Here is a 13128-nt window from a genome sequence, read left to right as displayed (position 1 = left end):
ACGGCCGCTAACACGGATGAATTTTTGCCGTCGTAGATTAAGGAAGAAGAACGCCTTTTTCGAAGATGATGATTTTTTTTTTTTTCTTTGGTTTGCGTAATAAAAACAAGTATTTTCATAATCCCAAACGCGCATAAAGAACCGAGGCAAATTACTGGTAGAAAAAAAATCGAATAAAAATGCGTGTGGTATCAAAGAATGGGGGGGAGAAAGAGAGAAAGTAAAAAAGGCGAAGGTTATTTCTATCTCCTTCTTATGATGAGTCTGAGTTGATGGTGTCTTGGTTGGGATACCCTAAGAATAGACGCGTTAGCTACTTTATTCAAGTTATATTTGTTAGTTGTCCGAAACTTACAGAATGCACAGACAGCGATAATCGCGTAGAGGCACATCAACAACCAGCCTTCTAACCAATGGCTCTTTCCATCGCCAATGAGGTAGTTGACCAGTAGCACAGCAACAAACATGACAGCAACCTGGAAGGTATCGAAGCTCAGGTTCATCTCGTCGTTGCCCATGCCCCAACCGATAACGACCAACATGGGAATGAGAAAGAGGGCGACCTGCATACTAGATCCAACAGCAACTCCAATGGCAAGATCCATCTTGTCCTTGACGGCGACAGTGACGGCAGTAGCGTGCTCGGCGGCGTTACCGACAATGGGGAGCAGAATAAGACCAACAAATTCATCGGATAAAGCACCGTTCTGGGTAATGGCATCGATAGATCCAACCATGAACTCGGCGCAGAGAGCAATAATGACGGTAGAACCAGCCAAAGTAGCAATAGCCACGTAAAAGTGCAACTGAGGATCATCCTCTTCTTCCTCTTCTTCCTCGTCCAGTGAGGTGATATTGAAGTTGTCCTTGTCAACAATGCGGCCGCCCACCAGAGTGGCGGGGACCACTAGGCCCTGCTTGAGGTTGGGGTTTGAAGATCCGCTGCTCCATGGCTTGGCGGGAACCTTTTGGCTCTGCTCATTGAAGACCTGTGAGTGGGTCTTGAGCTGGAAAAACAGGTAGGCGCCATAGACGACAAGCAGAATGACAGCGGTGCCGCGAGAGAGCTTGGCAACGCTCTCGGCAGGCGTGTTGGCGGCGGCATCGAAGACGGTAGGAACAATGACGGAGGCAGCGGCCAAGGCCAGCATAGAGGCAGCGGTCTGAGCTACGACGGTGTTGAAGTGCTGCTCCGGGCGACGCAGACCACCGAAGAAGAAGCAGAATCCCATGACCAGTAGCAAGTTGGAGAGAATGGAGCCAATAAGCGAAGTCTGGACAATGTTGACCTTGCCATCGATCAGAGCAATAATGGCCACGATGAGTTCGACGGCATTACCAAAGGTAGCGTTGAGCAAGCCACCAAGGGTTTCACCAGTTCGGAGAGCAATCTCTTCGGTAGCAAAACTCAACATGGCGGCAAGCGGGATGATGGCGATGAAGTTGACGACGAAAACAGCGATACGATCGACAGCGGGGACGTAGTTGATGGCGATACCGACCGGAGCAGCAACGAGCAGCACATTGATCCATGAGCTGAGCAGCGTTCGCTGGATCTGATTGGCAACGGTAAAAGGCTCCTTGGGGTGGACGTGGCGGAAGAGGCCATTCTGCTTGGGCTTCTTCGTCTTGCTGTCTTCAGGTTCGCTGAGAACTGGCGCGTTCTTTTCATCCTGGTCTCCCTTGCTGCGATTTCGCATGCCATCGGCGTCAGTCCCAGATTGGGATCGGATAAGTGGCGTCTCATGCTCCTGCGTCTCATTGCTCGTCTTGTGAGCAGGTTCTTCTGTGCCTGCGCCAGTTCCGGGAATTGAGGGAATCGACGGTACTTCTTCTCTAATGCCTGTTTGCGGATATGGCGATGTGACTGACTGGGTTAGATTCGTCCCGTTGTCATCAGTCTGGGCCTCTGCGCGAGCGACATCCCAGGTGTTGGCGTGCGATGTTCTCTTCCAGACATGTCGAAAAGGGTTCCAACTCTCGTCGCCCTGGCGGCTGGCCAGATGCGCTCTGCGCTTGATGTTAAAGTGATTGACTGAGAGCAGTTGGGTTAGTCTATGTCTCCCCTCGCTGTCATCGTCCCCCGTCGCGTACGGCGACATTCGTGAGGTGTGGCGGGTGAGCAGAAGCGTGCAGCTTCAACGGCACGGGACCAGAAGCATGAAATGAATGTACAAAAAATAAGGTACAAAGAATGAGAGAAGGGAGGATAATAAAATTAAATTAAAGACAGGCGCTATGCAAAAGCAACAAAACCGCAAAACACAAAAAAAAAAAAAAAGGGCTAATGGTGATGGTGTAGATGCGACGGCGGCAATGAATGAATCCCGACAAGCCACTCCCTCGACAGGTCCATTGAAGGGTCTGCGACGGTGCGGTAATCAATGGGGGGGAAAGAAATGCTCGGCGCCTCCGGATATTCGTCGACGGGGTTAGGAAAGGCGAAAGAGAGAAAGTGAGGCAGCAATAGTAAATAACAGGAGAAAACGGGTAAAGGCATTAAACTCACATGATGACATGGTCTGCTACACAGCCCCGGTCCACTCAGGCAAAACTCCACCACTGAGCGATTAGTGTTCCGGCAAGGAAAAGAACCAAGTCAAAGGATTGGGTTGGGTGTCCTTTGTGTGGTTGGCGCGCGCGTCGTTTCGGTGACTCGGAGGTTGGAGATGAGCCGTGTGCCAGTCCAAGTCTGGGCGACGGCGATCGCTTTTATCAAAAAGCGCAACGGGCGGCCTCGAAAGGGCAGTGCCTTTTCAGCTCCTGTGTTTCTCGATGGGGACCGTGATTTGAGATTAATTGTCCTGATTCCACTCCCTGCTGGGGGGCTGTGGCTTGCTGGAGCTAGGATTGCTAGTAGTATTGGAATGGTGGGAGCAGTGAATAATCTCCAGCAACCCCTGGCGCCACTACCAAAACACGCGTACTTGGAGTGGACAGTGGCTGGTACCCGCAATAGTGACGGTGAAAGGACTTTGTGTCCAGAGAGTGTGAAGAATAGTCGCTGTTCAGCAGACAGAAAAAGGATTGGGCTGATTCAATTGGAGATCGGATCGAGATCTCCAGCGCTCAAGTCCCTTTGGTGATGCAATGGAGTCGGTTCCGCGATATCTGCAGGCCAAGGCTTCTCGAAGAGCTTGTTTCCAGCTTGTGTAGGCTACACAGCAGCGGCTCGCAGGATGGGCTCGACCCGAGTTCTTGGCTCTGGGTCCTCGAATGAGTCGTGAGGCAGATTGAACTGGCCGATTCCTCGATGATTCCTGATATCACCAAGGCAGCAAGACAAACTGGTGTGGCTTGAACTCTCTGACGTTGGATCGGAAAGAAGCGAAAGCGAGGCTGTGCCAGCGGGTAGACTGACAGATGGGGAAAGAGAAAAGAATGTGGCCGAGAAAGTCGAAAAAAAAAAAGTGAATGGAATTTCCTTTTCGCTCTCTCGTAAGCGGCGTTTAGTGAATGACGAGAGAGAACGTAGCGTAAATCCGTGAGAATGGGGTAATGAAGGGTAAGAAGTGAAGTGTAGAGAAAGAAGAGAGGTCAGAATATGTTTTTGGCTTGAAGGAGATCAATCAAAAATCATTGACGGCGTGCGCTGTCCCCTAACTAAAATTCAAGGTTATCATATCTAAGAGCGCCTGGCGGCAGTTGTTGGGGGCTCGCATCAGGGGGGCACGGGCATGTACCTGTGATGTAGCGGGTACATTCATGCGCTGTACGGTGCTGCCGGTTTTAGGGCACTGTACTCCGTGCTTCTTGGCAGCGTTGTGGTGCTACAGTGGTCAGTTGGCAGGGAGCACGAGTTATGCCGGCCGTGCTCAGCGCTGTGCTACTGGCTGGCAGCAGTCTGGCTGTGGTGACAAGCTGTGCTTCGACTGACCTCATCACATTGCCAACACAGGTACATGGCATGGATGTGTATGTGCCACAGGCGCAGATGCTCAGATACGCACGAGTTACGCGGCACTCTTTGTGCACAGCTACGGCACTTGCATATACTGTCTGCTGATCTGGTGGGACATTGATCGTCTACAGGCACTGTACTGTGCTCGCACAGCAGCTTCGAAGGAGGCCTCCATTCACCACCCGGTGATTTCCACGTCTGCGTCGCTGTCTCTGCCAGTTTGTCTCGGGTCTCAAAATGATGTACAAAACAGTGTGGTAGTAGCCGTGTCGTAGCCGTGTAGGAGCCGTATATCCCTACTGCAACTTGAAATGCGTCTGTGCCTGCCCGAAGTGTTACAAACAACCATGGAAAGACTATCTCTTACACATCTATCAGATAATAGTACATTTTATGGAACGATCTTAATTTAACTGCTTGCCGCCTGTTGTTGCCGCAAACATATATCAGCCCAAACAAGCATCGGTAATTAAACAGCCAGCCCCCAGCATCCAGGCTCCAGCACCAAGGCTCAGATGCTTCCCTCATTAGGCTGTTTCCTACTCTGCCTCTGCCTTCTCTGCCTTTTGTTTATTTACTAATACTACTACTACTACTATATTTTCCTATCCTTCTCAGACCAGACACGACTCAAAGCTCCCTTGTCATAGCCTTTCAAGCGCATTCCCCCAGTCTGTGCTCGCCTGTTTCAACCCACCCTTCCAGCAGGCCACAAAGGCACACATTGCCATAAAGTACCATTCATGTACCCCATACCCGCTCGCGTACACCTTAGTCCATTGTTCTAGCATCCCCCCCCTAGACCCGATCTTTCCCCAATCTATGCTTTTGTTCCCCCCTTGTCCGCTCTTTAGGTCCAAAGTCTCCATCCACAGCCCCTGATAGAATTTTTTCCCAAACTCTAGCGCAGGCGGGCTGTTTCTAAACCATTTTTACCTTTTTGCTCTGCATGAAGCATGAATCGAAACGGTGATGCTAAACTGTGGCTGGCAAACCTTAAGGCGCCAACTCATAGCGTATTTCTATAGGCTATTCGGTACCCAACCAACACGCATATACTGTACAGTACAGCATATACACCTAACACCTAACCCACTGCATATCGGGCGGCAAAATATGTATAGAAGCAGAAACGAAACAATCGCCCAGGGCCAATCAACTGGCCTCTCTATGCCCAACCGAGTAACTATCGTCGTTTCCTTTTCGTCATGACCACGACAAGCTGCACGTTTTCCAAGGAAAGCAAGATTTTCGCCACACGCGACCATGTTTCCTTGTTTCTGCATATGCTTCTTCCAACCTCCCACCTATGATAACTAGTACTGCATGATTCTTACTGCATAGCATAGTGCGTATAGTAAGTAGTATTCTTCTCTTTTCCCTTTCCTTTTTTTACTTGCGGTGAGTTTTGCATCATGCACTCCTGCGTCCCAGTCCTCTCCGCACGTTTCTTCTTGTTCAGTTTCCACACATCCTTGACGTCAGATTCTGCACACCTTGCGATACAAGGGAGGCCCTGCATACATACTGCATGCATGCTCGCATCGCTGTTGTTCATCGCTCTCGTTCGTTCTCGTAAACGCACTAGCTGATTTGCAGCCATCCATTCGAGCTGCTACCACCTGCGCAGCTACCCTACGTCCTTGGCTACTCTAATACGAGGATAAAGCGCTCTTTTCCTCTCACCGCATACAACGCGTGTTTGCGCGGACACTATTTTGTCCGTCGTCCGTCCGTTGTGCTCGTATGACGCCCCCATAGCGAGTTTGCTGTGGCTGGGTGAGATCAAAGCCTCTAATGGCTGCGCAGACTTACGTAGACGCAGACTTACGTGGGCAAACACCGCCCTCTCAACTACCTACATCATTCAATAGTTCGCATAGCCCGCCGTAATTCCACAGCAATCCATCAACGTGCATCAATAGTAAGAAGCAGAAGAAAACAATTAATAACAACGCCATCGCCATTCGCATAATCATACGCATTCTGTAGAATACGCATTGACCCATTTGATCCCAACCGCAGTTACATACCAACCTAGGCAATCGCCAAATCAGGCACTACTGATCCGCAACGGCAATCCACGCTATCTTGTTGCTAAAAGCATCGCCGTCAGCACTTTAGCTGCTTCACCCCATGGCGACCAAGCTTATTTCTTATACTATATTCCACAGCTGGGGCCCTATAAATGTACGTAGTGAGTAGACTGCAGCAGTGGTAATCGACTACGCCCGCCTTCTAGCGCTTGTCCGCCCAATTGTCTTCCGCCACAAGTTCTTTTCCTCTCCTCTCAGCCATGCAGCTAGCTCATATAGCTCAGATCTACAATGATACCCATTTGACATGTTGCCATTCCCGTATACTATAACTGTCTCGATTATACAAATAGGATCCAAGTTGTAACGAGCTAATTCTGCCGATAAGCGCAGTGACGGACGTAAAGCTAGCAAGATGGCGGTCAACCTTAACCTGGCCTCTGCTCGTACACCTAACCACACCCGTCACTAAGAAGCAGCTTGCCATGTCATCTTGGGCTGCGACGAAGAAAATCCTTCCTAGAGTTCTGCGAATCACCTCGCCAGCTCCCGACAGTGCCAAAGCCCAGCATGAATAACGTGCAGTAGCACAATAATTAACCTGGTACACCAGCAAACTTCAACCCATCACACGGCAACACATGGTAGCGTTGTCTCTTCTAGGCATTATATCTCTTTGAAGTGCGAAATGAGAACTATTGTACAAACACACGTAATATGTAGTTAACTACTGGGATCAGGTAGGTATCATATGAAACGCCCTGAAATCAACCTTTGTCCTCCCAAAAAACGCCATCCATCGTCCAGTAATGAGCAAAATGTATATCCCATGCTTGAATTTCTTCCGTCTCGACTATGTTCGATTAGGCAATGCCCAATCAAGGGTCGATATCGTATATTAACCACTTTCCAGCGTCAAACGCCACTCATGCCATTCCATCGGTATGATTTTGTAATAAAAGAAAGAGGGTAAATGTGATGAAAAAAGAATACCCAGGGCGATGCCACTAGGGTACTTGTAAAATGAATAAGGACAAGAGAAGATGAAAAAATCAACAAATAAAGTGAGAGAAGAAAAATGACTGATATCGGTCGCCGTTAGCCCAGCATCAAATCTGCTTTAAATGCTCTAAATCCATTCCATATCTTCGTCATCTTCGCGTGAAGCCCCTGATTTACCTGGCCGGCCTCGTTTGCGCGATCCCGAACGTACTCGTTTCTTGCGGCCTCCAGGAGTGCCTGCGCCTTTTCTCTTGCGGCCCCTTTCGGGTGCTTCTTCTTCTTCCCCTTCGCCGCCGCTTGGAGGCGTGGTTGGTCCATCCAATGCCATCTCCTCATCGTCGTCCTGCACCTTGAGCTCTTTGTCGACATTCATGAGCTCCACAAACACCTTGCATTTCTGAGCCATCTTGTTGATCGACTCGAGACTGTTAAAGTGTGATGTCACTTCATCCCAGAATCGCTCTCCGTGAACTCCTTGTACCTTCATTGGCATTTTGTTCAGGTCTTTCGCAAGCGCCTTCGCTTTGCTGTCGTGTCGATTAGTCCCCATACCATAGAGTCGTCGAAGATGCGTGCGAGCTTCCCAGAGGCAAGAAAGGATAATAGCTCCAGTCGTTAGCTGACGAAGTCGGTTTGGGTCTACCTTGACACCGATCAGAGGCGCTCCTTCTGCGCTTGCCTGAGCTTCAACAGTCTCGCTCATCAGCTGGTCGGTAACTTGGTCTTGCTCTGTTTGGTCCAAGTCGAGGCGCACGTCGAATACTTCGGACTCAATCAAATGGGCCACTGCCGCGCCGGTCGTGCTTACAATTTTCTCCATCGTATTCACGACCGTTTGAAGTTCTCCAACCGTCTGGTACTCGAAGAAGGCCATGTTTTCGATGATGAACCGGGCGAAATCCAGATGCGGTGGCATCTCTGGCTTCGTGTCCAGCTGTGCAATGTCAAAGTTGACTTGGCTACACAGCTTCTCTAAAAAGCGCTGCCTGTTCCTCATCTTACTAATCTTCAAGACCTCCATCATGAGATGCAGCTTGGGCTGGAACACCTCAGGAATCGCTCCGTGAGAGTCTTTGACAATATCTCGCTGGTAGTTGTATGCTGACTGTATCGCCTTGACGTATTCTCTTTCGAGCACTGTTTCGTGCTTTTCGTGTAGAGACCGATGTTCCATAAACGCCAGCTCTGCAATTTTTCGGTTCGAAGATGTCTCCAGCGTCATCAGTGTGATTCCTGTTTCCTTGGGATGCGTCAGACCTTGGCGATTGATGCTGCCCAATACTTCCATTGCTAAAAATGCAAGTTCGTCTTGGCTTGCAAGAGCAATTCGCGTAATGTCTTTGAGAAATCTTTGCGTGGTAGCGCTAGCGACATCGTCAAAGTTGGTGCCTCCCATGACCGTCAACTCTCGCTTCTTCTCTTTCGCACCGGACTCGGCAGCAGCCTCAGACCGTCTCTCTTCTGTGAAAAGAAATTCTCTGAAAGATTTTAGAATCATAGTCTCGAGAACAGGAGACTCTTCCTGGAAAACTTGTTGGAAAGCTGTATAGACCTTGGCCAAGACGTAATTTCTCGGCCAAGATTGGCAGACCAGGCCAATCGCCTCAAGGGATGCCTTGCGTGCCTCTAATGGCTGCGAAGGCGAGGCAAATGGAATTAGTACATCCACAATCAGTCGAGGGACCGAATCTCCCTGCCACTTGGGGAACCGAGCCTTGAACACTGGCATCTGTTGATCTAGGTCGCAATGCTTTCCAACACTGCCAACGATGATGGCGTAGGCACAGAGATGATTGATCCTCTTGCTATCCAGTACCGCAGCTCCAGCTCCCAGCTTTTGAATGCCTAATAAACCTGACGCGACCAAGTTGGCCAAAGGTCCAAAGTTATTTAGTAAATCACAAGTTACTTTGGTACACGCAATGAGGTCATCCAGAGCGCCACGGGAAGAAATCTTTCCGACGCCCTTCAAGAGTTGAAGACGAATATCGGTTAGGAACTCTGAGTTGACAGTGGGCAGCTGAGGAAGCACCCGTTTGTAAATAACGGTAACTGCTCGGAATGCTGCCAACTCATCGGCACCACTAAAAGTTGCGAGATGAGGTTTCAGGAGCCGGATCTGTTCAAGGTTGAATAATTTAGGATCTGCCTTGGCAAAGATTGTGAGCACCTGCAGGGCATCACGGCCTGCTGGGCGTCCTTCTTCCGATTCTCCACTGTCGACCAGCGCAAACATATTGTTCACGAGGTGGGAACAAACTGAAAATGGGCCTTCCAACGATTTATCTTTTGGTCGAAGGATAGATTGGAATACCTTGTCAAGAATTTCTGTGACATTTCCTGTCTTTACTGTCTGGATAATCAGAGCCACATGCTCAGTGAGAGAGGTCTGGAACGCAGCGCTGTTGTTGTCGCCGTAGAAGGGGGCAAACCAAACTTCCTCAATCATCTGACGGGCAAGCTCACGGACAGTATCATCGGGATCTTGCACACGTCGAAGTAGACCGTTGGCTATGGCGCTTCGAATTGCGTTGTCGTGATTGCGAAGATAAATATCACGCGCAAGTTTCATGGCACGCTTCCTAACGCCAACACCAGCGTCTTGGAAGCGGTCAATGATCTTGGGCGTCAATGGCGATTCCAAGGCTGGCCTCAGGGTGATGCAGCTTCCTATAAGACCAAGAGCGGAGTCTCTCACCTGCGTAGAGGAATCACTAGAGCAATCCAAAATGAGCTGAATTACCATGGAGTCACCATCCAAAATAGATGGGTCTGTTTCGAGGACTTGAGTAATACTCTTCAAACTTTTGCTGCGAACTGTTGCTTGGTCACCAGCCATGGAGCCAAGAAGAATGTTCAAAATCTTGCTAAATGATTCGAAAAATGGAGACCGTAGCAAAATGATGGAGTAAGAGAGCTTCGCTTGAACCGAGCTCACGGCTTTGAAAGTGTACTCGTTAGATAACCAACGACGATCCTGGATCATCATCCGTAGCCTATAAGCAAGGCGCCCAAGCTCCCAGTCTCTCTCATCTTCATTATCTTGAATCCCATCGTATCCCATGTTCAGACGAGTGGCCCAGTCGGTGATGAGAAACGAAACAGCACTAAACAGATAGGGATCGTCTGACAGACGAACCTGCAGAAATTCTAGCGTAGCTCGGTATGGTCCGTCCCAGGCAACAATGCTCTCAAATGAGCTTTTTTGCTCAAGAACGTGACATGCCAGCGCCGCTAGATATTGCGAGAGGCTATCGACATCTGTGGTTTCGAACGTGTTGGCAGTCCGCTTGACATGTGACCGGAGGCGAGATATCGCTGCGCTCATGGTACCCAGCAACTCAAGAGCCATGTTCTTCGCGGGGGCAGGAGTTTTAGGTGCCTCAAACAGTTGTACCATCATAAGCATGAGAAGACGCAGCAGCAGTTCGGCTGATGGCCAATCTGGGGAGTCAAGGCATGTCGTGAAGTCCTCAACAAAGAGGTCCAAAAGATTGCGATACGGCGTGTCGCCCGACTTTGTTGATCCGATAGCGCGTTTCACAATGAAATTGACGATATAGGAAGCGTTTCGACTGGCTCCTTCACTAAGAGGGCCGGCAGCTGCCTCGAGCTCCTGGATTGCAACAGCATGCTGTTGCGCACCTTGGTCATCGCTGGCAATGGAGGGTACCATTTGGTTCTTTTTGTGCCTCCTACCTCCTAATTCTCCTTCGCTTTCCTCGCCATCGTCCATTTTGTCCCCATTACTATTGATGGCCTGAAGTACTGCCGCGCGGCCACCTTCATTTTCTTCAACCATCCCAGAGCTGGCCTGAACCAACCGCATGAGCAACGCGGACACGGGTTGAATATTTCCGCCCTCTGAAAGTTTGAAGTGTCGTGCACTCTGCTTTCCGACAGGAAGCTTCTCCAAAGACGTAAGAATATCGTCGATGATACCTTGTCGCTGTTCGGGCTTGATCATAAAGATTTGGCAGAGCATGTCCATAGCAACGCTGCGCATACCATCAAACCGTTGCACTCCGACTGCCGAATCCTTTTCAAAATAGGCGTTTTCAACGAAGATAAGTTTGGAGGCTGTGAATTCCAGCGTGTTGAAAACCGTTTCTGAAAGTTCTACCTTGGTAACCAGCTCCGCAAGCGAAGCAAACAACTTTTGGCAGCTAAGAAAAGTAGATGACACGGCTTTTCTATGCTTCAAAATCATTTTGAATAAGTTGGCAGACGATCCTGAGTTCCGCAGCTCCACAAGAGGAATAATTATGTCTTCTGTAACGTTTTTGAAAATGGTGACGCATCTATTGATGACGTTCTCTGAGTAGAGCTGCCTATCTTCTCGGCCTCCAGATAGGATTCGCAGGCAAGTACGTGCAGCCCTCATTCCCAGCTCAACCTCTGGCAGCTGCTGAACCCACGATTCCATAGCAGCTTCATCCCAGCTGTCGTCAACACGAATATCCAAGTCATCAGCAAGCTTCAAGCTGGCATCGCTCAGCTTCATAACTTGAAGAAGACCCTCCACGGGAACTCTATTGAAACACTTAAGGGCAATAGCCTTCTGGACGGCACTCTGTATTTTCTGATGCGTTGCGCTGTTCATGATGACTTGGTTTTCAGAGGTCAGTGTCACGATGTGGTCATACCCCGAGTCCATTCCAAGAGCACGCCCCACTGCTGAGAAAACGCTGCGCATGAGCAGCTCAAGTGCTTCGAGGGCAGTGTCAGCTCTTTGTTGTTGATCAAGACTGGCGCTGCTAACAAGGCCTTGGTTACCAGCTGCTGGATGTTGTGCTGACTTGCGGATGGAAAGGTCCTCGGGGGCAGATGGTAGATCCGCAACCTCCAAATATTCGTCTTTCTTAATATTGAAAGATGGAAGTTCTACCCGAATCGAGGCAGAGTTCATATAGTTCGCATCTGAAGTTGCTGAGCCGGCACGGAGCGAGTCTTCCGGCGTCACAGGCAATGTCGAGAGAGATTGTCGATTTGGCGCTTCAGGAGAAGCCTGAACAGGAAAGGAAGATGTAGTAGGGTCCACATACGCAGACGGATCGAAGTCTCTTCTTGAGGATATCAGCACCTCTATCCTCGACTGGTTTTGTCTTGGTGCCTTGTAATTGTCTGTGGCTGCTGGTGGGGCATCAATGACGCCAGACAGTACCTCGTCTTTTGGAAGTATCCGGCTTTTGTCGCCGTTAACGCTAGCAGCTCGAGGACTCGCAAGATTCGGCTTGGTGGCTTTGAAATATCCGCCGACCTTCTCGTATACCGCTCGCGCAATGGGGGATAGCCCATGTGAGAGACTGCCAGGTCGAGAGGTCGCTTGCCCTGTAATGATGGTCTTGAAGTTGCTGCATGACCGTTAGAAGAGGCATTCAGAGACGAAATGAAGGACCAAAAAGTAGATATCTTGTCTTACTAGTGTGTCCTCTGCGAAGGTTTTATCTCGTGCAGTACCAGGTCAACTGCCTGCTTTGTATTCCTCGGCAAGTGAGGCTGCCCGAGCGCCTCTTTGTTCAGTCGGTTGAAGTCGTGTTGAGGAAAGATGTCGGAAACGGATGGGGCGGGCGAGCCAAATCCGATGTTGGGATCTGGGATAATTTCTAAAGTAGCATCAGTAACGGGCGAAAAAGTAGAAGATATCGAGTAAAGACGGGATGGCAACGAACCAGAAACGAAGGGCACGGTCGAAGTCTGGGGAGAGTAAGGCAGAGATTCTTGTAGCGTGAACGGCCGCGAAATCGTGGTTTGCGAATCGGCAGGGCCACTATGGTGGGCACTGAGCCCGTTTTCAGGGTTCTCCATATTGTGTGGCTGCATGTTTGCCAGAAACTTGAAGCTCTCCGGGACTTCAAAGACGCATCGTCGACACAGGAGCTACAGACGCAGCAGGAGCTCCCCAGCGTGTCATGGAGGAAACGGCGACTTTTAAGGGCGGTAAAGAGGGGAAACCAGTGACGAAACAGGAGCGTGGTGGCGTCGAATGCAAGACCTGGCCGAATTAGCTGCGCATTTGCAGAAACCAGCGTGTCTGCAATGCGTGCCCAAATCCTGCGTATTGGGTATTGTTTTTTGAATCTCGAATCACGCGCATCGCAGCTTGGGGAATCGACAGCCTCGCTGGACCAATCTCCAATGGCGAAAAGAACCCGATGGCCCGTGCGCCCCGGCGCTGGGCCAGTGAGA

The 13128-nt window shown here is 49.9% G+C and overlaps 2 protein-coding genes across 2 annotated transcripts; both read right to left on the bottom strand.

Annotated features, from left to right (window-relative positions):
- Nucleotides 1-176: 176 nt before the first annotated feature.
- Nucleotides 177-2503, bottom strand: GGI43DRAFT_94131 (Sodium/calcium exchanger protein-domain-containing protein). The gene is made up of 2 exons (XM_083210551.1): nucleotides 356-2503; nucleotides 177-294 (listed from the first exon to the last, which is right to left on the bottom strand). Exons 1-2 carry the CDS (start codon nucleotides 2100-2102, stop codon nucleotides 254-256), a joined length of 1788 nt encoding a protein of 595 aa, XP_083059365.1. The 5' UTR covers nucleotides 2103-2503; the 3' UTR covers nucleotides 177-253.
- A 4485-nt stretch (nucleotides 2504-6988) lies between these two features.
- On the bottom strand, nucleotides 6989-12852 carry GGI43DRAFT_94049 (cohesin-loading factor complex subunit SCC2 domain-containing protein). Its single transcript, XM_083210549.1, has 3 exons — nucleotides 12612-12852; nucleotides 12362-12545; nucleotides 6989-12293 (listed from the first exon to the last, which is right to left on the bottom strand). Exons 1-3 carry the CDS (start codon nucleotides 12760-12762, stop codon nucleotides 7067-7069), a joined length of 5562 nt encoding a protein of 1853 aa, XP_083059364.1. The 5' UTR covers nucleotides 12763-12852; the 3' UTR covers nucleotides 6989-7066.
- Between the last annotated feature and the right edge of the window lie 276 nt (nucleotides 12853-13128).

Source organism: Trichoderma evansii (genome assembly GCF_050947405.1).
Source record: "Trichoderma evansii strain SZMC 28006 chromosome Unknown GGI43scaffold_14, whole genome shotgun sequence".
Taxonomy (NCBI): Eukaryota; Fungi; Ascomycota; class Sordariomycetes; order Hypocreales; family Hypocreaceae; genus Trichoderma; species Trichoderma evansii.
The sequence above is the reverse complement of the archived record's forward strand: the minus strand, read 5'-3'. Positions and strand labels throughout refer to the sequence as shown.

Coding starts and splice junctions, on each gene's coding strand:
- GGI43DRAFT_94049 (XM_083210549.1), bottom strand. CDS start 12,762: ATGCAGCCACACAATATGGAGAACCCTGAAAACGGGCTCAGTGCCCAC. Junction 12,546..12,611: donor GACCGTGCCCTTCGTTTCTG/GTTCGTTGCCAT, acceptor ATGCTACTTTAG/AAATTATCCCAGATCCCAAC. Junction 12,294..12,361: donor CCTTCGCAGAGGACACACTA/GTAAGACAAGAT, acceptor ACGGTCATGCAG/CAACTTCAAGACCATCATTA.
- GGI43DRAFT_94131 (XM_083210551.1), bottom strand. CDS start 2,102: ATGTCGCCGTACGCGACGGGGGACGATGACAGCGAGGGGAGACATAGA. Junction 295..355: donor TATCGCTGTCTGTGCATTCT/GTAAGTTTCGGA, acceptor GTCTATTCTTAG/GGTATCCCAACCAAGACACC.